At 42.5% G+C, this 24,507-nt stretch overlaps 2 protein-coding genes across 3 annotated transcripts in view; one reads left to right on the forward strand and one right to left on the reverse strand.

The window, feature by feature from the left end:
• Positions 1-24,507, reverse strand: part of LOC131685092 (dipeptidase 1) — a 789,457-nt gene that overhangs the window by 597,717 nt on the left and 167,233 nt on the right. The window lies entirely within an intron of this gene.
• LOC131685094 (putative gustatory receptor 2a) lies at positions 10,198-23,155 on the forward strand. The gene is made up of 7 exons (XM_058968533.1): positions 10,198-10,422; positions 11,148-11,328; positions 21,106-21,212; positions 21,919-22,004; positions 22,092-22,581; positions 22,643-22,732; positions 22,790-23,155. The coding sequence occupies exons 1-7, from the start codon at positions 10,198-10,200 to the stop codon at positions 22,946-22,948; spliced, it is 1,338 nt and encodes a 445-aa protein (XP_058824516.1). The 3' UTR covers positions 22,949-23,155.

Here is a 24,507-nt window from a genome sequence, read left to right on the forward strand (position 1 = left end):
CCATAAACTTCCCAGATGTCAAAATAGCATAGAAACAAGATTAATATTTTTCTCTCATCTTCAAAACCGCCCCAGGGATACAAACCCGAAAGTTCGCGAGTATAATTTTCCATCCAATATTCTTCCTTGTTCTCGACTGACACCCGCACCGAGGTCCATCCGCTCAAATTGACATCATTTTATTATATTATAACATACCGAGAAGCGCCATCGCAGCTGGAGTGCTCGCGGAATGCATACCAGGTACGTCTAAAATAGTTAGTCACCATGCAGCCCGGCTAGTTTCCGGTAAGGCATCATCTCTTACTCAACTAGCGGTACTTGCCATATACATACTTCATCATTGGTTTGTTCGGTCGGTAGAAACACGAGAGCCTATACGGAGCCTTCAGGTTTTTCCATTATCCTCGAGAGCACTTCCCGCTCGCTAGTCTAGAGTGCTAGACTGTTCCCATCCAGTGCCGGCTGGCCGGATGCTTTGGGACGCTCTACTTCGGTTCGGGGGTTCAGTGAATTTTCCACAAGCTGATATAAGTGGAAGTGAGTGAGAACTGTCGTCTTCTAGAGCAGCTATTGAATGGGTATGTACGTATGTATGCGGGGGGATGCACGAGAACGGGTATTCATGGCGGCTTTGAAGTGTGCTGTTCGTGTACCGTCTAAACTGGGACACTTGAAGCTTAGGATAATGTTTGCACTTTTTTCGGTGATGAAATGGACGTTGTTTTACCCTACTTTCAACTTCGTCGAGTAAAGCAACGAGAATAGGGACGTGAGTAAATAAAACCCTTTCGCTTCTTCATGTAGGTTAAAGTCGATGTAAAAGGATTGGCGAGTGCTGGCTTATGTTGTAATCTCGGATTATTATTTTGTTACTTGCAAATAGTCGTTCTGCTGGAAGATTTTTTACTTAATTTGGAGAAGAAACTCAGTTTTTTTATGTGATTTAAGGATGAAAGCTCATAGCGGAGTTGAGACAGTTTAAGTAGTTGATATGAATACGATTTAGATTAATAAGATATATGGTAGCTCACGATGCGTTTCCATTTTTAAGAATATTAAATAAAGAATCGATCAAACCGAAACGAAAATGTGCAATCTTACAATTGCAATGGTAATTACAATTACCATTCACGGTTTCGAACCAATTTTGGGAAAATTGTTCAACCTTAACTTCATTTTGTTTAGATCTCTGGTACGGTAATGTAGTTTTTTACACTATTAAAACAAATAATCAAATAAACCCCTAAAATAATCGAAAAATCAATAATTGATTATAAACTTCCGATAAATCTAGTAAACCGATTAACTGATATTTGTTAATCAATCACCAAATCCATCATGGGGTTTCGAGCGAAAAGTATTAAAATCGCTAAACAATTCTATGCCTCAAAAACACCAAGCGACCTATTTGCCTTTCTCAATGAAAAGCTTATGCAAACACTCCTAAAATCAGCGCTTTAACCAAGACCCGGAAGGGCGAGTCTCATATACCATTCGACTCTGTTCGTCGCGATCGACAAATGTCTTTTCTAAAAAGTTGCTGAGCCACGTTGCACAAACGTTATTTCAAGTGAACCGCTGCTTTTGATTTTGGTGTTGATCGAACTTCCGGTTCCGGAGTCACGGGTTGAAGAGAGCAGTCACGCAACAAAATCCCATACAATAACTGATAAAAAAAATACAATACATATTAAAATTGGTGCAACATTACTTGAAATTGCGGGTCTAGTTCACTCATGATCATTCAATTGAGCTTTGACCACATTGGCCACCTATGACGGTTCTTTAAATTCCGGAGTTACAGGTTGGTTACTGCGGTCACGTAGGAATTTCTCATCTAAACCGGTAAACTCGTAATACTTCAAAGGTTAAAAACCCATTGAATTGTACATCAAATGACTCCATTTGGACGAATTGGTCATTTGGACGAATTGGTCATTTGGACAAATTGGTCATTTGGACGAATTAGTCATTTGGACGAATTGGTCATTTGGACGAATTGGTCATTTGGACAAATTGGTCATTTGGACGAATTGGTCATTTGGACGAATTGGTCATTTGGACAAATTGGTCATTTGGACGAATTAGTCATTTGGACGAATTGGTCATTTGGACGAATTGGTCATTTGGACGAATTGGTCATTTGGACGAATTGGTCATTTGGACGAATTGGTCATTTGGACGAATTGGTCATTTGGACGAATTGGTCATTTGAACGAATTGGTCATTTAGGCGAATTGGTCATTTAGGCGAATTGGTCATTTGGACAAATTGGTCATTTGGACAAATTGGTCATTTGGACGAATTGGTCATTTGGACGAATTGGTCATTTGGACGAATTAGTCATTTGGACGAATTGGTCATTTGGACGAATTGGTCATTTGGACAAATTGGTCATTTGGACAAATTGGTCATTTGGACGAATTAGTCATTTGGACGAATTGGTCATTTGGACGAATTAGTCATTTGGACGAATTGGTCATTTGGACGAATTGGTCATTTGGACGAATTAGTCATTTGGACGAATTGGTCATTTGGACGAATTGGTCATTTGGACGAATTGGTCATTTGAACGAATTGGTCATTTAGGCGAATTGGTCATTTAGGCGAATTGGTCATTTGGACAAATTGGTCATTTGGACAAATTGGTCATTTGGACGAATTGGTCATTTGGACAAATTGGTCATTTGGACGAATTAGTCATTTGGACGAATTGGTCATTTGGACGAATTGGTCATTTGGACAAATTGGTCATTTGGACAAATTGGTCATTTGGACGAATTAGTCATTTGGACGAATTGGTCATTTGGACGAATTGGTCATTTGGACAAATTGGTCATTTGGACGAATTGGTCATTTGGACGAATTGGTCATTTGGACAAATTGGTCATTTGGACAAATTGGTCATTTGGACGAATTAGTCATTTGGACGAATTGGTCATTTGGACGAATTGGTCATTTGGACGAATTGGTCATTTGGACGAATTGGTCATTTGGACGAATTGGTCATTTGGACGAATTGGTCATTTGGACGAATTGGTCATTTGGACGAATTGGTCATTTGAACGAATTGGTCATTTAGGCGAATTGGTCATTTAGGCGAATTGGTCATTTGGACAAATTGGTCATTTGGACAAATTGGTCATTTGGACGAATTGGTCATTTGGACGAATTGGTCATTTGGACGAATTGGTCATTTAGGCGAATTGGTCATTTGAACGAATTGGTCATTTGGACGAATTGGTCATTTGGACGAATTGGTCATTTGGACGAATTGGTCATTTGGACGAATTGGTCATTTGGACGAATTGGTCATTTGGACGAATTGGTCATTTGGACGAATTGGTCATTTGGACGAATTGGTCATTTGGACGAATTGGTCATTTGGACGAATTGGTCATTTGGACGAATTGGTCATTTGGACGAATTGGTCATTTGGACGAATTGGACATTTGGACGAATTGGTCATTTGGACGAATTGGTCATTTGGACGAATTGGTCATTTGGACGAATTGGTCATTTGAACGAATTGGTCATTTAGGCGAATTGGTCATTTAGGCGAATTGGTCATTTGAACGAATTGGTCATTTGGACGAATTGGTCATTTAACCGAATTGGTCATTTAGCCGAATTGCTCATTTAGCCAAATTGGTCATTTAGCCGAATTGGTCATTTAGCCAAATTGGTCATTTAGCCGAATTGGTCATTTAGCCGAATTGGTCATTTAGCAGAATTGGTTATTTAGCCGAATTAGTCATTTAGCCGAATTGGTCATTGAGCCGAATTGGTCATTTAGCCGAATTGGTCATTTAGACAAATTGGTCATTTGGCCGAATTTGTCATTTAGCCGAATTGGTCATTTAGCCGGATTGGTTATTTAACGTAATTGGTCATTTGGCCGAATTAGTCATTTAGCCGATTTGGTCATTTGGTCGAATTGGTCATTTGGCCGAATTGGTCATTTGACCGAATTGGTCATTTAGCCGAATTTCTCATTTAGCCGAATTTCTCATTTAGCCTAATTTCTCATTTAGCCGAATTGGTCATTTAGCCGAATAGGTCATTTGGCCGAATTGGTCATTTAGCCGATTTGGTCATTTGGTCGATTTGGTCATTTGGCCGAATTGGCCATTTGACCGAATTGGCCATTTGACCGAATTGGCCATTTGGCCGAAATGGTCTTTTGGCCGAATTGGTCATTTGGCAGAATTGGTCATTTAGCCGAATTAGTCATTTAGCCGAATTGGTCATTTAGCCGAATTGGTCATTTAGCCGAATTGATCATTTAGCCGAATTGGTCATTTAGCCGAATTGGTCGTTTAGCCGAATTGGTCGTTTAGCCGAATTGGTCATTTAGCCGAATTGGTCGTTTAGCCGAATTGGTCATTTAGCCGAATTGGTCATTTGGTCGAATTGGTCATTTGGCAGAATTGGTCATTTGGCAGAATTGGTCATTTGGCCGAATTGGTCATTTGAACGAATCGGTCATTTGAACGAATCGGTCATTTGGACGAATTGGTCATTTGGACGAATTGGTCATTTGGACGAATTGGTCATTCGGTCGAATTGGTCATTTGGACGAATTGGTCATTTGGACGAATTGGTCATTTGGCCGAATTGGTCATTTGGCCGAATTGGTCATTTGGCCGAATTGGTCATTTAGCCGAATTGGTCATTTAGCCGAATTGGTCATTTAGCCGAATTGGTCATTTAGCCGAATTGGTCATTTAGCCGAATTGGTCATTTAGCCGAATTGGTCATTTAGCCGAATTGGTCATTTAGCCGAATTGGTCATTTAGCCGAATTGGTCATTTAGCCGAATTGGTCATTTAGCCGAATTGGTCGTTTAGCCGAATTGGTCATTTAGCCGAATTGGTCATTTAGCCGAATTGGTCATTTAGCCGAATTGGTCATTTAGCCGAATTGGTCATTTAGCCGAATTGGTCATTTAGCCGAATTGGTCATTTAGCCGAATTGGTCATTTAGCCGAATTGGTCATTTAGCCGAATTGGTCATTTAGCCGAATTGGTCATTTAGCCGAATTGGTCATTTAGCCGAATTGGTCATTTAGCCGAATTGGTCATTTAGCCGAATTGGTCATTTAGCCGAATTGGTCATTTAGCCGAATTGGTCATTTAGCCGAATTGGTCATTTAGCCGAATTGGTCATTTAGCCGAATTGGTCATTTAGCCGAATAGGTCATTTAGCCGAATTGGTCATTTAGCCGAATTGGTCATTTAGCCGAATTGGTCATTTAGCCGAATTGGTCATTTAGCCGAATTGGTCATTTAGCCGAATTGGTCATTTAGCCGAATTGGTCATTTAGCCGAATTGGTCATTTAGCCGAATTGGTCATTTAGCCGAATTGGTCATTTAGCCGAATTGGTCATTTAGCCGAATTGGTCATTTAGCCGAATTGGTCATTTAGCCGAATTGGTCATTTAGCCGAATTGGTCATTTAGCCGAATTGGTCATTTAGCCGAATTGGTCATTTAGCCGAATTGGTCATTTAGCCGAATTGGTCATTTAGCCGAATTGGTCATTTAGCCGAATTGGTCATTTAGCCGAATTGGTCATTTAGCCGAATTGGTCATTTAGCCGAATTGGTCATTTAGCCGACTTGGTCATTTGGCAAAATTGGTCATTTGGACGAATTGGTCATTTGGACGAATTGGTCTTTTGGACGAATTGGTCATTTGGACGATTTGGTCATGTGGACGAATTGGTCATGTGGACAAATTGGTCATGTGGCCGAATTGGTCATTTAGACGAATTGGTCATTTGGACGAATTGATCATTTGGACTAATTGGTCATTTGACCGAATTGGTCATTTGGCCGAATTGGTCATTTGGCCGAATGGGTATTTAGCCCGAATTGGTCATAAGGCCGAATGGTTCATTAGGTGGAATGGATAATTAGGCCGAATGGGCCATTAAGTCGAATGGGTGATGAGCCGAATAAGTCGTTGAGTTTTATGAGATTTAAAACATCATTAGTTTTAATCCGAGAGTAGTAATATTTAGCTTTCATTTTTGGCATAACGTAAGGAATCGGATATAGCGACCCGCAGCAGTCAGCAACATCAGTGAACTATTATGGAAACTATTTCGTACCACGATGTACTGTAACGCATAGTTCGTGAGTTTAAAGAGAGTTTGAAAAATCGGTGGTGCATTTTTCCATCTTTAAAACATGAGCTGCTTTATTTTTTTTTTCGAAGCCTATTTTACTGCATTTGGCCGGCTTATTCACAGTTAGAGCTTTCAGAAGCGGTAGAAACATCGGGAAGGTGTTCGAACATTAGGCCAAAAACCATTAGGCCGATGGTCATTCGACCGAATGAATATTAGGCCGAATGGACATTTGCTTTAATGGATGTTAGATCGACTGAACATTAAACCGAATGACCAGAATTTTCAATAGAGAAAAGAAAAGAGAAGCTCAGAATTATCCTGTAGAGCTTCCAGAGCTTTGCGGCTTGAGATAAATTTGCGTTGCTCGATTGGACAAATTTCGAATTGTTTTATTTCCTGAAAAGTTCAATTTTTTCAAATTTGTTTTCGAATTTACGCTACATGGGAAATTTTCAAATTGCCTTTATCTACAGTCTTATTTGTAGAAGTGCCAAAGTTATGTGTATTTGAGGTGAAAACTTATTGACTTTAATCTTTTTTTAAACTTGTTGACTTTAAGCTTTTATTCGGTTTCCTTGAGCCCTTTCACCAAGGTGCTGTAGATTCACCAAGGTGCTGTATATATCAAATGTCACGATACGGCATATGAGTCAATCACCTTTTTACAGTTCGCATTGGACATGTTTAGTAGTTGTTTTGATTCTTGTTCATAATTTGGGAATACACAGCCAACAGTCAAACGATGTTTTTGATTTCAGGAGCTTATTTGTAATTTTTCTGATTTCTCATCTCGTTACCGTGCTATTTTATTCATGTGTTTACTATCGGATTTTTCTGTCAGACTAGCGGGATTTATGTTCATGATATCAGGATCTTAAACCCGATTTTCGTCATTTCTATTCACGGTTTCGTGATATTTTAGTTATGAGTAGAGTGACTCATATTCATAACTTGAAGATCTTAGTCACGATTTTTGATATTTTAGCCACGAGTAATGTGATTTATGTTCATGATATCAGGAACTTTGTCATGATTTTTATAATTTTTATTCACGTTGTTGTGATGTTTTATTCACAAGTAGAGATTTGTTTATTTATGTTCATGATGTCAGGATCTTATTCACGATTTTTGATATTTTTGTCATGAGTTGTGTGATTTATGTTTATGGTTTCAGGATCTCAGTCACAATTTTCGTAAATGCTGTTCACGTTATCGTCATATTTTATTCTAGAGATTACTTTCGAATTTGATACATGTAAAACATATTCATGGTATCAGCAGTTTTATCATGGTATTCGTAATTTCTCTTCGCCTAGTTGAGATCTGTTATTTTTTTTTTGTTTCTGTCTCTTTTTTTTACTGGGAGTAACGCGATAATAAAAATTTGATCATAAAAGTGTGACTGATTCGCGGTATCTTGTTCTATGATTTATATCACGAACATCATTTTTAGTTCTCAGCGAAGTTTTCGGTTTTCTGTCCATACATCACACTGAACCTTATGAAATTAATAACGATATTCGAGGTCCTAATAGTTTTCTTATATACAACTGTTCGTACCTATTGCTGCTAACTATTAGCTGAATATTTCATGAAAAAATTTGATTATTCAAATTTAATGTAATTACTCTAAGCATCAGGGACGAATGGCCACAAAGTTAAAGTACCCACAAATAAAACTATCCTATCATATCCTATCATGAAAAAGTGAATAGAACAAAAATAATTCCACGAATAATACTCTAATTTTTTAAATAGTTCACGTGCAAATTTTATTGCCATGTTGCATGAAATTGAAAAGGATAAGGGATTTCTTCTAAATATCACAAGCACGCAAAGTAGATCGTACATCGTGTAATAGCAATCATGAACCAGTTGACGAATACATGAATAATATTTTGTAATTTCGTGAACTATTTCGCGAGCATGAATGGTAAGTCGTGACTATAATACCAGGTATCATTAACCAGTTCACGAACACATGAACAATATTTTACAATTTTGTAATTTATTTCACGAGCACGCATGGTCAGTCGTGACTACTATACTAGGTTCGTGACCAGTTCACGAATACATGAATAACATATCATGCTTTTGTGAAGTATTTCACGAGCGCGAATGGTCCGTTGTGACTATTGCACTAGTAATCATGAATCAGTTCACGAATACATAAATGTTTTATGATGTCGGAAAAACTTTCACGAGCACGAGTTAGACGATATGGATCTGGATCTGGAATAAAAACTACAATTTGTTAGGTGTATTTCCACGTAATGAAACATCGGCTTCTACACTGATTTTAGTATTATACATGCTACGAAGCTATTGTGATACGGCATTACCACATAACCTAGACCAAGGATCCGAAGCGGCGTAAAGCCGTCGAGAATCCGCCAGACGAGGTAGCCGCTGTCCCGCCGTCGGAAACGGCGGCCCCTCGCAAGCAAACCTGTGCTACACTCGTTGTCCGGGTTACTCAAACATAAAGGTTACGAATTAGTTTAAGTCCGACGGAGTGGAAGCGATGTCAGACAACACTTGACTTAAAGCCATGTGGCGTACCTTGTCTAATACGCATTCAGCGTGATGACCCATTTGGTTGAAAGCCTCATTCGGCCGAATGACCCATTAGACCTAATGACCCATTCGGCCTAATACCCTGTTCGGTCAAATGACCCATTCAGCCCAATGACGTTCGGCCTAATGAATGATTCATCTTAATGGTGTTCGGCCAAACGACCTTCTATTTATTTATAGTTTTGATTTTTTTGTTTTTATAGTTTTGGTTTTTTCGAAGAAGCATGCATTCAGAACTCTCCATATAATCCATCCAAATTACGGCCATGTTATGTTCTACCCACTAACATACCTATCTAGCAGACTATCTCAATTCATCATACTCCAGATTAATTGCCTTCGCAGGTTTGCCCCGGATCCTACCATCGCATGTGGTGAAGCATTACAAATCGATCGAATAGCTCGATTGACGTTAATTGAATCCAATCCTCCCTTGCATCGTATTTTCCCGTGCTGCAGAATGCAAATAAATGCCTAATGGGCGATTGACCATATGATCCAAATGGTTCGCTGTAATCTAGAACCGAGCTATGTTATGTTTGCATGTTTTCCTGCAAATACATAGTGCTGAGCAGATCCATTAAATTACTATCAACTAAACCACCAGCTTTCAATGGGATGATTTGTGCAGCGAGCATCGATAGGCTTATGCAATGAGTTTTTATCACCTCATAACTAAAAGTTTTAGCGATCATATATTTCGAATTTTGTCGGGCCGAATCGTAAATGGAATAATGGTAATACTCGTTGGAAGTGTTAGAAACAACATTAATGTAACCGTGGCGCTTTTAGCAGAAATATGGATCAATTCACGGAGCTCGATATTTCCCAACTTGCCTTCCCCAGCCAATTATCGGTTATTGTCAGTAACCTTTGAAAGCACTATCCAGTGACAGCGAAAATTGACGCAACTAAACGATTAGTGAAAAACTCCTATAACACAAAATTGACCTACGCCTGTTACTTAACGCGACCTCCGCTGATGCAACTGATGGTCGTTTATTACCACTTTTTGGTAATTGACCTCGCTTGGAAATTTCCCGACCACGTCAGGGACAGTAACAGTAGCTGCAGCGCGATGGTTTAAGCATAACAAAAGTTACACTGTGGAATCAATTTCATCGCAGCCTTCGATCGAAACTGTCCAGCTGGCCCGGAACGTACCTACACTATCGAGCCGTGTTCCGAACACAGTTTTCCATTCAAGTGCCCCCGTGATACTGTTCGCGTTTGTGTCGAAACCAAGTGGCCCATGTTGAGTGTCCCGGAGCAACAACCGATTCATTTTTAACAGCGAAAAAAATTCTTTCTGCTAGTCAACGGAAGCAGTGGTCCTGTTTCGTTGCAGCCCACAGTTTAGCGCGCGGGGAAACGTGTTTCATTTTTTTTTACGTCGAGAATACCCGAAAGCTGCATCCACTGATTGCAATTGGCTGGAAATCACCTGGAGACACATAACTAGTGCCGCTACGAACATTCGCAATGCTGCCGATAAAACCGTTTTATTACTTTTCGAAACTTTTTGGCCTCTGCCCGTATGCGCTGGATGGGGTGACGAAGAGCCAGCCGGGAAAAACCCGCTTCAGCCAGATCGGGCATCTGTTGCCCACGTTCACGGTGCTGTTATTCTACAACTTTTCCATGGCGAGCATCATGTGGCGGAGCGGAAACGCATCGAATATCTCCAACGCTGCCAACTGGATTCAGGTGATTGGGCGGGACGTGATGGGTCAGACTGGGTTGGTTTTTTTTTTGTTATATTCCTGGCTAGAATTAGAGGTTTCCGGGCGGAATAGGCGTGCAAGGAATGATTCGTTTCCGTTGTGGGTTTAGTCATGAAAGGCTTCTAATACTGATAGTTTTACGAGGCTAACTGGTCGTTCAGTAATTCTCTGTGCTTGGTAAGATATGTTTTCAACAGTTAAACGGAATTTTTATACCTGTTCGGAAAATTTCTAGTTAGGCAATTAGCTAGTTTCAGCGAAGCGCTCCGTTTCTTCGAGTGCTCTCGAAATATTGTTAACAGCTGTCATTTAATGTGGACTATACGAATTGGTGCTGCCGAATTTAAAACTAGTTGATGAAAATATATAACCTTTAATGACTACACAGTTTTAATATTAAAACATCAGTTTTTATCGTTGTGCCTATCAAAAACTTAATTAATGTAAGGCTCAGGAAGCCTGATGTCGTAGATTGAATTCATTAACTTGAGATTGCTTCAGTGTGTTATTATTAGTTTCCCTTGATTCTTCGTTCAATCCAGTAGTTACGAATATGATAAGAAACGATTTTCTGTATCCATTTAAAATCAAAAATCATACTTTCTAAATTAATCAATCAAATCATAAATCATCAAACTATTTGTAGTCGTTAAAAATGATTTACTATCCTGGTTATAATTCTCGGCCCGTCCATTTTTTTCCATCCAGCTTGTCCCAAACTCGTTCGCGTACCTATCCGGCCTAATCTACGCCTTTCGTAATCGGAAGATTGCTTCGGATATTCTGGCCACCTTCGCGCTGTGCGACGAGAAGCTATGCAACAAATTTGGAATCTGCTTCGTTGAACCAAACCAAAAAGTAAGGCGCGCCTCCGTCGTAGCGTGTTTGGGTAAGTGAAGATTTTATATTTTGGGCAGAAAATCATAGAATACTATATTTTATAGCGCTCAATTCGCGTCATTCTTCAGTGCTTCGATTAAAAAGAGTGTAATTATTCATAAAATCAATGGAAATGGGTACAAATAAATCATGTTTTATTTAGATTTGCGGGGCAATATTTTATAGTAGACTACATTCGGATACATTCATTCATACGGTGACTCTCAAACCGATAAGACGTGCAGTGTGACATTGAGAAGTAACGTATGTGGAATAAAATTTGGACAAAATTCAAAAGGGAACCCTTTAATACATTTATATTATCTATATGAAAACATTTGTCAGTTTATTAACTTTATGCACACAAAAATTGACCCCATTCGAAAAGCTTTGTGACAGTTTTCAGGAACTTTTTTGCAAAGAAATCGAAAAAATTGATGTTTGCATATTCTTAATTTCTTTCTTAGTTTTGATTTTAGGTCAAAAATGTTTGTTAGTTTTAGGTCAAACATTATTGTCATATACTCTTTGCTTACAATTATCTCAGAAATCCTCATTTGGACGCAGTTGTGGTTCATTTGGAGGGTTATTAGGCTTTTGTACAAAAGGTATGCCATAAACCACCAATGCGCAAAAACTTTTTTTTGGCATAATAGTTAGGTACCAGATTGGGCGTTCGCTGCCATTTTGTTCACATGGTATCGCCTAGCAGGTCGAAATTAACACTGGATGTTTAAAATAAGTGTGCCTAGAATATGACGTTTAGTATGGTGCTTTGCGCAGGGTTACCTTAAGGCTCAAGTTACCTCAAGGCTTGGTAGTATGCGTAAGAAAAATTGTGTTCAGCTTTGCCACCAGATTATCCATTTAAACCTTTTCAAAACTCTAAAAGAAGAATATCAGTCGATTTATTAGGTCATCACGATTCAATTCATGCAAAATACTTGCTGGAAAAACCATCGGCTTAGCTGGATGGTGCTTTTGAAAAAGTGGCTGTGATTTTTTATCACACTACCACACCGAGCTGGGGTACGCAACACAACTGCGCAATGAAAAAACCACAGCCACTTTTTCAAAAGCACCATTTAGCTAAGCCGATGGTTTTTCCAGCAGGTATTTTGCATGAATTGAATCGTGATGATCTAATAAATCGACTGATATTCTTCTTTTAGAGTTTTAAAAAGGTTTAAATGGATAATCCGGTGGGAAAGCTGAACACAAATTTTCCTACGCACACTACCAAGCGTTCAATTCTAACACATGCTTAAAAAAGGTAACTTGAACCTTAATGTTTTAATGCTGGAAGCGTCCAAATTTCATTTCATATACGTTATAGTGCGAAGGCCGCTAATACACTTTCGAAGTTATCTATTGCGTTCTCTGCCTTTTCGATGCTTTGACATTTATTTTGCGTCTTGTGTGTGCGCGTTAATCATGATTCAACCAGCAGAGTAGCTGTAACCGTTATACAAGTTAACTACAGCTATTAAATTACATTCCCGATTATTGAATCACTTACCATCCTGCCCTGGACAAAAGGTCCGTGCAAAAATAGTTTTTCTTGACAATGATTCGGCTCAAGGTCAAAAAATCGCCTCCCCGTCTTAAATTGTATTCATCCTTCTCCACCGGAGCTTTCGTGATCTTTTTCTAGACCAGAGACAAAAATTGATTTAATTTATGACAACTTTGTCGAGTTCTGACGGAAAGACATTCGGTCGTGACAGAAATGTCTTATATTTTTCACAATAAGCTAGAGGTCTTTTACGAAGAAGTACAGAATATATGTACCAGCAAACGAGGTTGAAATAATCGGAGTCGTCGCCGATTCGAGTTTGAATTGGGCGGATCTGCTGCCACATGGAGTTGGCTGTTTTAAATACCCCATGCTTCAGCCAGTGAACATACTGGATTGCAAACGGTTGCATTTAGCATCAATCGCAGTTGACGGATAGAGGATATAAATCAACTCATACTCTTATAGGCTGACCTTCGGCGGGTCGGCGTTACCTAACTATCTCCTGTTTGACAAAGTTTCTGTTGTATACCTGCTCGCCTTTTTGTGATACGGTTTATGAACTGCACTGATTACAAACAATTGAAAAAAACAGCAACTCATTGTAGCAATAAGGTTCGTTGTGGGGAATGCAGTGGAAACTATCTGGATGACTCCTGTGGAAGGAATGTTGTGTCTCTATTGTAGGAGAAATCGGAATGATCTACTGATATGTTGCGTTGCATTGCGTTGCGTAAGCACGGTATGCTTCGTAGATTGCAGACTAATGACTCTCATTTCCAGAGTACTTGAGGAGCATTGTTTGGGAATAACAATTGATCAGCCCAAGGAAGAATTTAGCCTGAGAACCATCATTGCAGGTCACGACCATCTTTACCGTAAGAAGAAGAAGTGTTGATGTGGTGCTTACTTAACAGAGGACCCTGACTCAGTGACGCTCCCATAAGTACCACGGATTGGGTAGTAGGTGGGTTGTTAGTCAGGATTCGCCTGAAGTAAGCGATGCGACACTTAGAATATATTTTTGTACATAAGAAATTTGAATAGTTTACTGACTGTAGCAGTGGCGTAGTAAGGGGGGGAAAAATTGAATGTTTGTTGAACACATATGCCTATTATTTTTAATGGAATTCTCAAAGTTTCATTTGCAAAAGAAGGATAGTGACGGCTTATGACGTTATAATACCACGAAAACTGGAGCCATGCAGTAGACGGCGCGGCGTGCAGCTTACTGGTTAAATGAGTAGCTCAGTACGCTACAGGCTACTTGTCTTAGAGCCAGAAGGCGGGCTCAGAGCGCAAGATCGAAGAGTGAGAGAGGAGCGCAAGCGATTTTTCGAGAAGGTAGGGCTTTAAAACGGAAGATCAAGCTTAGCAAGCCAATTGCCATAAGTAGCTGTGACGTCAATCCCTGGGGGACGCGTACTGAGTCGTTAGGACGAAGATGAGGACCCCTCCGACACCAGCTGAAATATGTCCGGGTAAGCTAAAGATAGTCGCTGAGGGTCTCTTCCCGAATCACGATTCAACTACCTGGTCACCGACACCGTACGGCGAAGAAGAAGAAGGTTACACAGCCGAGTGGCAAGCAACTAACGACGAGCTCAAAGAAGCGTCGAAGTGACTAAAATCAAAGAAAACCCCCGGTCCTGATGGAATACCAACTGTGGCGCTGAAAGCTGCGATCATGGCATATCCGGACATGTTCAGGTTGCTGCTGCTGGAATCTATGGATGATGGCTATTTCCCCGAAATGAGGAAGGTACAGAAGCTGATTTTGCTGCCAAAGCCAAGGAAGTCACCGAGTCATCCAGCCTCGTATAGACCAATGCCGCAGCACTGCATAGAAGAATAAGCTAGATCCTGAAGAGCTGCTTCCAGAGTTGAGTACTGCTGTACCAGACGAACAAAGGGCAGAAGGCAATTCGAGTCGCAGCGGGCGTTCTTCAGGGCTTCATTCTCTGTCCAACTCTTTGGAACGGGATGTACGATGGTCTTAACACTGCGGCTGCCCGGTACAGTGAAAATCGTGGGTTTCGCGGACGACGTGTCACTAACAATGATGAGTGAGACGCTTGAAGAAATGGAGGTGTCGGTGACAATAGATGCGATCGAGAGCTGGATGAACGGGGTCAAGCTGCAAATAGCTCAGCACAAGACGAATGTGCTGTTGGTCAGCAACTGCAAAGCGGTTCAACGGATACAAATCACCGTCGAAGGGCATGTGATTGCATCGAAGCGTGCACTGAAGCAATTAGGAGTGATGTTCGACGACTGGTTGAACTTTAACATTTACCGGAGGCAGCATATCGCCGAGATGATCCCCATCTGCATCACCCTGGTGGAGGATATCAAATACTAAAATCAATGAAACGTTAGAATCGTGAGGAAGATTATGAGAATCGATTCGATGGTGACGTGACAGCAGGAATTGGACAATACGGAGAAAGGAAAGTGGACCTACCGGCTCATCCAAACGTAGGTCAATAGAAAGAACGGAGAGATTACCTCTCACCTGAAACAGCTCCTACCGAGCGACGGCTGCGTCAAGAAGTATCTTCATCGGTTCGGGTACGCAACGTCACTACTGTGCCCGGAGTGTAAGAACGTCGAGAAGACATCGGAACATGTGGTCTTTGAATGTCCGAGGTTTGAAGTGACGTGCAGGGAGCAATTTAAAACGGGAGGATCGGATATCGACCCGGATAATGTAGCCTACAGAACGACAAACGACGTAAAGACGTGGAAGCATTAAATAGAGTTATGATGTAGATCATGACCATCTTATAGCGGAAACGGCGTGATGAACATCGAGCAACGGTTTCGGGAGAGCCAGGGAACTCTCTACAGGAATAAGCTAGATCTACCGCCGAGTACTAGTCGAGTAGACTGTAACAGAGCACCGAGTATGAGTCGTCGAAACGCCAGCGAGCTGGACGTTACGCTCCATCCGAAATCGCCAGACCGACCACGGCACCCCACTGGTTGTTCCGATAGAAAAATAGCGAAAACCATAGAAGAATCGGTATTAGGAGATCTTTTTTCACCAAGGAACTCTCCATCAGCGTAAGCTAGATTCCCCGATGGGGACACCACCAGTCGCGGGTCATCGGGGCACCAGTTAACCTAAAGCAGCTTGCAGACGCTGAATGCATTCCTTCATCAACGAAGCCTTGGTTTAGAGGAGTGGATATGGGTCGAGATTTCATTTATGTGAAGTCTCGGCTCATGTGCAATCACTACACACTAGACGATCATCTTCCACGTATTGGGCTCGCGAATAGCGTTGTGACGTTGTTCATCCAGATCTCAACTATTGGATTCCCTTCGGCCCCGAGTAAGATCACAGCAGCGATCTTCTTTATTTGTCCCTCCTGCAAACCATCAATATACAGATTTAATTTTTCTTATCATTCTCCAAAGTGCCCTCTTCCACCTGTACCATACACCATCAATGAATTGATGCGACTTCAAGGTGACACGGTGTGTTGCCGAGCCGTATTACCAAATCGTTCGTTATTGTATTGCACAAGTATGAGGCTGGTTGAACACTAACGAATCATTTGGAACCTTTTCGCTCACATCGAGAGTGCAAAAAATAGATATATTTACGCTCCCAACGATTCGTTTTGAGTGTACGCATTCTCAGTACTGTGGGACCTAAAACTCTGAACTCTAGACTCTGGATTCTGGACTCTGGACTCTGGACTCTGGACTCTGGACTCTGGACTCTGGACTCTGGACTCTGGACTCTGGACTCTGGACTCTGGACTCTGGACTCTGGACTCTGGACTCTGGACTCTGGACTCTGGACTCTGGACTCTGGACTCTGGACTCTGGACTCTGGACTCTGGACTCTGGACTCTGGACTCTGGACTCTGGACTCTGGACTCTGGACTCTGGACTCTGGACTCTGGACTCTGGACTCTGGACTCTGGACTCTGGACTCTGGACTCTGGACTCTGGACTCTGGACTCTGGACTCTGGACTCTGGACTCTGGACTCTGGACTCTGGACTCTGGACTCTGGACTCTGGACTCTGGACTCTGGACTCTGGACTCTGGACTCTGGACTCTGGACTCTGGACTCTGGACTCTGGACTCTGGACTCTGGACTCTGGACTCTGGACTCTGGACTCTGGACTCTGGACTCTGGACTCTGGACTCTGGACTCTGGACTCTGGACTCTGGACTCTGGACTCTGGACTCTGGACTCTGGACTCTGGACTCTGGACTCTGGACTCTGGACTCTGGACTCTGGACTCTGGACTCTGGACTCTGGACTCTGGACTCTGGACTCTGGACTCTGGACTCTGGACTCTGGACTCTGGACTCTGGACTCTGGACTCTGGACTCTGGACTCTGGACTCTGGACTCTGGACTCTGGACTCTGGACTCTGGACTCTGGACTCTGGACTCTGGACTCTGGACTCTGGACTCTGGACTCTGGACTCTGGACTCTGGACTCTGGACTCTGGACTCTGGACTCTGGACTCTGGACTCTGGACTCTGGACTCTGGACTCTGGACTCTGGACTCTGGACTCTGGACTCTGGACTCTGGACTCTGGACTCTGGACTCTGGACTCTGGACTCTGGACTCTGGACTCTGGACTCTGGACTCTGGACTCTGGACTCTGGACTCTGGACTCTGGACTCTGGACTCTGGACTCTGGACTCTGGACTCTGGACTCTGGACTCTGGACTCTGGACTCTGGACTCTGGACTCTGGACTCTGGACTCTGGACTCTGGACTCTGGACTCTGGACTCTGGACTCTGGACTCTGGACTCTGGACTCTGGACTCTGGACTCTGGACTCTGGACTCTGGACTCTGGACTCTGGACTCTGGACTCTGGACTCTGGACTCTGGACTCTGGACTCTGGACTCTGGACTCTGGACTCTGGACTCTGGACTCTGGACTCTGGACTCTGGACTCTGGACTCTGGACTCTGGACTCTGGACTCTGGACTCTGGACTCTGGACTCTGGACTCTGGACTCTGGACTCTGGACTCTGGACTCTGGACTCTGGACTCTGGACTCTGGACTCTGGACTCTGGACTCTGGACTCTGGACTCTGGACTCTGGACTCTGGACTCTGGACTCTGGACTCTGGACTCTGGACTCTGGACTCTGGACTCTGGACTCTGGACTCTGGACTCTGGACTCTGGACTCTGGACTCTGGACTCTGGACTCTGGACTCTGGACTCTGGACTCTGGACTCTGGACTCTGGACTCTGGACTCTGGACTCTGGACTCTGGACTCTGGACTCTGGACTCTGGACTCTGGACTCTGGACTCTGGACTCTGGACTCTGGACTCTGGACTCTGGACTCTGGACTCTGGACTCTGGACTCTGGACTCTGGACTCTGGACTCTGGACTCTGGACTCTGGACTCTGGACTCTGGACTCTGGACTCTGGACTCTGGACTCTGGACTCTGGACTCTGGACTCTGGACTCTGGACTCTGGACTCTGGACTCTGGACTCTGGACTCTGGACTCTGGACTCTGGACTCTGGACTCTGGACTCTGGACTCTGGACTCTGGACTCTGGACTCTGGACTCTGGACTCTGGACTCTGGACTCTGGACTCTGGACTCTGGACTCTGGACTCTGGACTCTGGACTCTGGACTCTGGACTCTGGACTCTGGACTCTGGACTCTGGACTCTGGACTCTGGACTCTGGACTCTGGACTCTGGACTCTGGACTCTGGACTCTGGACTCTGGACTCTGGACTCTGGACTCTGGACTCTGGACTCTGAACTCTGGACTCTGAACTCTGGACTCTGGACTCTGGACTCTGGACTCTGGACTCTGGACTCTGGACTCTGGACTCTGGACTCTGCACTCTCACTCTGGACTCTGAACTCTGAACTCTGGACTCTGAACTCTGAACTCTGGACTCTGGACTGTGGGCACTGGACTCTGGACTCTGCTGGACTCTGGACTCTGCTGGACTCTGGACTCTGCTGGACTCTGGACTCTCCTGGACTCTGGACTCTCCTGGACTCTGGACTCTGCTGGACTCTGGACTCTGCTGGACTCTGGACTCTGCTGGACTCTGGACTCTGGGCTATGGACTCTGGACTATGGACTCTGGACTCTGGACTCTGGACTCTGGACTCTGGACTCTGGACTCTGGACTATGGACTCTGGACTCTGGACTTTGGACTCTGGACCCTGAAACCCCCAGATTTCTGAACGAAGGACAGTGCGCTTTTGGAACTCCGAGAGTTAAAATCTTGATTTCGAATTTTAGAAAATCTGGGTTTTTCGATTGACTGAAGAACGTGGAATCGTACTCTCTAAACAAGAAACAGAAATTTTGAAACCTGCGTAGAGAGAATCGCAAAACTCTCGCATCTCATGATACTTGTAGGATTCTTAGATGTTAGACGCTTGGAACTCTATGGCTTCTGCCGTTCTGGAATATCGGTACATTCGTGACCATCTGGAATCTTGAAACTTATGGTATTCTTAGGCCCCTTTTGAGCATCCAGAGTCAGCTCAAAAGAATGTTGATACTCTCGAGATTCTCAGAAACCATCCCTTGCAATGTTAGCAATTTACATGCTTAACTAACTTTTTGAACGGAATAAAACTTTTCGCCTAAAAGAGGAAAATTTCGAACTCGAATCAAAACGCTAATTCTAACATAATTGACGAACTGATCTATGAAATGATAGCGCGGTACTGATCCGCGTGACCTGGTTGGTTTATTTTGATATGCATGACCGTGTGACTGCGTTCCTACAGCGGAAGATGTTAGAGCTTGGCACCAACACTGGGTATTCTCTGAATTTCTGAATTTTTGAGACATTCTAGAATCTCTGTATTTTTGAGACATTCTAGAATCTTGAAATTCGCAGGATTCTTGAGTCTCTTGTGACTCTGGGTGCTCTTAAGAATGTTGGTACTCTCGATACTTCCGAAACTCTCCGAATTATCGACACTCTTGGGACATTCAAGCCTCTCGAAACCACTTGCGATACTCGGAAATTTAAGAAAATTTATGAGTGCCGAAACTATCAAAACTGTGGAGAATGCTCGGGATTCTCTTTACTCGTTAATTTCTCAGAACTCTTCTTTAACTCTGGATATTTTCTAGACCGTCAAGGTTTTCGAGAATCTGGGACGCATTTGGATTCTCGTTACTTAAAACGCCTTGCACTATCGGGCCTCTCGTGACCTCGGGACTCTTGGGTATCATGGGATGCTATTGCCAAGATTCTTGACGCTGTCAAGACTTGAGGAGTCTCATAGGTCTTGATACTCTCAAGACACTCGAGATTCATGATACTTGAAACTCGCTGCACTCTCGGGACTCTCAGGGCTCTTGTTACTCTCTTGGCTCTTGCAATGAACAATTATCGGGATTTGGAGACACTTGAAGATTGCAAAAATCATCTGAAAATTATCACAGTAACGTATTGAAGCTACGCGACAATTTTCACAAAGTTTGAAAAAAAATGATTGCACCTTTAAGAGTTAAGTACTCAATAACATGTTGCGTAGAAGTGTGACGACTTTGTTACCTGAATTTAACAACATCCTTATTATTAAATCTGAGCTACCGAAAAAATATTGAGCCGACTCTAACATAAAAATGATTCCCGTTGTACCGTTTTCAACCGGTATAGAAAGCTTATTGGGTGCGTCGTGATTTACTGGGCAAAAAATGAATTCGAATGGGGAAAATCGTTCCCCGAAAGGTCGGTAATCCATTCTATTATAATAAAAAAAATATAATTAGGGTTAATGAAGGCGAAAAATGGCGAAAAATCATAATTTTCGAGAAATTTATTGAATAGTATGTATATAATTAGCAGCCTATTGGTGCACCCCTCCCCGCACAGATATGCCGCCTGCTGTGTTCTGACTGAGATTTGTTAGCTATTTATGGTTTTATTTATCAAGCAGCCGTTGGCGAAGCGTACTCCCGAAGATAAAACAAACAAACAAGAACACCGGCTGTACATAATGCTCGTATAAGGGTTGTTTGAGACATAACATTTACAAAGCTTGAATGTTTCCTGTATTCAGTCTTCAATTTTGCTAAAACTTTTATTTAACCGAACCTCGAACTTTCAGATCCACCCTATACCACATTCCTGTATGCGGACAGGGGGACAATTGTAGCTTTTTCTCAAAACGATTTTTCTCCCTCTCTTTTATTTCCGCTGCATCCGGAACACTCATTTCGCTTTGAATGACCGACCGGCGGCCGACGATTCGAACTCATCGCACATCGGCTGCTGCATATCCCAGCGACTGTCATCTGTGGCGGTGCACTAAGTGGTTTGAATTTTATGATTGGCGTTGATTGGTTCGAATTTTGGACGCTCTTCTACTGGATCGTATTCTGCATGCCGAAGGTAAGTGAGTGCGGAATGTTCCGTTCTGGCCGGCGATATCGGGAATTTTATTTTTTTTCGAAATGACGCGCGTTCTAACATTTGATGCTAGTCGCCAATTTTTCGTATGCGGATTCAGTGCAGAAACGGATGTCGAGTATTTGCTAGGAGTTTCTGTGAATGGGCTGCAAAATTAATGCATTTTGTGGTCCATTTATTTTTACCAGCATAGAACGGGTGGCATAGTTGGATGCAACAGTATGTTACGGACTAGTTCGCAGTTGGTTCGGAGGTAAAAGAATTTAGAGTGCACTCATAACGTTTTTCAGTGGAATAGTGCCAGGTTTCAAAAGTAAATCTTTTCAATATATATTTTTAGGTCACGAGCTCACATTGAATCGAAAATACGGGATGCCACTAAATATTTGCTAAAGCTTTTAATTCAGTTGAAATCACCTGGCATTCCAACTCACTCAATAGCAATAATCAAAGCAATGACTAGTTTGTAGAGTCATTGCCCAAAGTCTACGATTCGCTAACTCGCATCCGATAATTGGGAATGACTTAATCAATGTCACCCTCAGCGAACGCAACCGTACGGATACGCGAATTTAGTTCGAACCTGTCAATGATGTCAAGCGGAAACGAATGAACAAACACACACACAAAAAACAGAATGAAAACACTAAATTTTCCGACTGACCGTTTTCCCCGTTCTTGTTTCCAGGTCGCTCAGTTGCTTTTCAGCTTCCAGTTCGCTGGCAGCATAATACTTCTGTCCAACCGAACGATGCTGCTGCTGAAAGGGATGAAGTATGCAACTGCAGTTCTGTTGCTTGTTAGCTGGCACCGAGAACTGAACGCTGTTTTTTTTTTGTTCCATTTGGTTTCATTTTTCAGCAATTATCTAGATGAAATCGACCAGCAACGGCAGTGGAACTCGCTAGCTCTGATCAATTTCAGCAACCAGGACCCGGTGAGCTATCGGAAGGCCACCCCTGCTACGACCCGGGCCAGCAACATCAAGGTACGTCCGCTGTACCCTCCTTCGGATGCCACCGAAAACTTCCGTCAAGTGGCCGAGTACCTGCAGCAGCTGGCAACCAAGATAAACGACTGCTTCGGGAAGCAGGCCATATTTTCGCTCCTGTCGGCGTTCATCTGCATCACGGTGCAGCTGTACTACCTGCTGAACCAAATCCGGGCCGGGTTCAGCCAGCCGGGGGCAGTGATTCACGGAATGGCAGCCGGTAGTATGCTACTGCTGCACGGGGTCGAGCTTTGGGTTTTGCTAACCAGTGGCGAACAGGCCCGGAACAAGTGGAGAAAGTTGATTAATTTTCTGATTCTGACCAAGGCCACATCCAACGACGACAGCTTTCGGGGCAAGGTGATCTATCGGAATTATAATTATAATTGAGTCAATTTTCAAAGCACTTTTTATCAAGCAGATCGACGATTTGGTTTCGTTCATGACCTGTAATCCGCCCGAGTTTCATGCGTATGGATTTTTTCCTATTGATTTTTCCATTCTAACGGGGGTAAGCTAGGAATGAAATATTCTCTTCAAATCGTCATCGAGTTCTTCTCTTTTCTAGATGACCGCAGCTATTACTACATATCTGATTGTTCTAATTCAGTTCAAAATAGCTGAGGAAGAGTCGGGCAAACCGAGAACGGAAACCGACCGGGTAGGTAGCAGCTCACAGTTTGCCCCCTATCAAGGCTTTTTAAAACCAATTAGTCAGAAACAGTAGAAATATACGGGAAAGAGATTACTAATATGGACAAAGTAGGAAAGATGGACATTTTGTGTTTCTTAAAAACTATTAAAGTCAATAAATGGTTCTAAGCACAGTTGACCATGTTTGTTTCGAATAAACTGGAAAACTGGATTCTCATAACACGAAAGCTAGTAAAGGGTGTACTGAATCAAATTGCAGCTCAAGAAAAAGTTTATCAAAATTCACCCATTCAAGCAATCGTATTCAAGCTTTTAGGGAATACAATAAAACATATTGTTAACTTTTTACATGTTTGTTTCATTCCATTTCATAAAGATATCCAAATGCACGCACCTTTAAGGTGGAAAACCAAATTCACTTCCTTAGGATGCTTCCGGAGTGCCTGCTTCATCATGCCCCAGCACTTCTCATTTTGCCGCAATTCTGGTGTGTTCGAGGAATTTTTTTTATTCATTTCGTTTATTTGATAGGCACAAATGCGTTAGCTTGGCGGTGCCACATCCTTTTGTTTTTACATTTTGGATATTTTAAAACTAGGAGGATACAATGTTGAAATATTTTTTTTTAAAAAAGAAAAATGTTACAGCTATCTTTAGACTAGAAATAAGATTCTATATACAAGAGAGGGGGCAAAAGATTTTTTTATGAAAAATTTTAAAACAAGGAATTCAATAGTAATAGTTTTTTAGGAAATATTTACAATTATCTTAACAACTAACAATATAGATTGGTACACAAAAGGGAGAACAAATATTTATGAGAAAATTCACAGGTGTTTTAAAACTAGGGATACAATTCTATTTACAAGATGGGGGACAAGAGTTTTAACAAAGAGGTAAAATTACAACTATCTTAAAACTAGGAATACAGAATACAAATTTGAACTTTTTTAGCGGAGACTTATGCTTGGTCAAGATATTCAGAGGCAGGCTGTAGAAGCAGTTGTATCAAGGACAAGGGGAGAGAAAGCGTAGATGGTGACCGGGAGAGAAGAGCAAAACTTGCAACTTTCGGGCAAACGGGAGATCAGCGAAACAAATTAGCGCCTCAGTCTAGTAGGTCGGATTGGCGGATGGTATTTTTCGGACACGCGGGGAATCCTTCAAAAGTCATCAGACCTCGAGTCGCTCTCGCTTCAGTTTCCGTAGTGGTAAGTGCGACGGCGGTTACATAGTTGCAGTCTGGGGCTGATCGGTCCCACAAGGCAGGAGAAAGCTTCTAAAACGAGAAATAAAAAGAGAGGGGCTAAATTGGGATATTTGTCGTTTTTATGAAAGTATAAATAAGGGACATATAGGGGAAATCACGATTTGCCAGTATATCTCGGACTGGGACATTGGGTGGTCTACCTCGGGCCCGAAGGGAATCCTTTAACTGAGACCTGGCGCCCAAGTACCCGGCGCATAACCAGACAACGTGCTCGATGTCGTGATAGCCCTCGTCACAAGCGCACAGACTACTCTCCGCAAGCCCAATATGCCGCAAATGTGCATCCAAGGTGTAGTGGTTGGACATAAGTCGGGACATTACACGAATAAAATCCCGACCCACATCCATCCCCCTGAACCAAG

This window comes from Topomyia yanbarensis, chromosome 2, assembly GCF_030247195.1.
Source record: "Topomyia yanbarensis strain Yona2022 chromosome 2, ASM3024719v1, whole genome shotgun sequence".
NCBI lineage: Eukaryota > Metazoa > Arthropoda > Insecta > Diptera > Culicidae > Topomyia > Topomyia yanbarensis.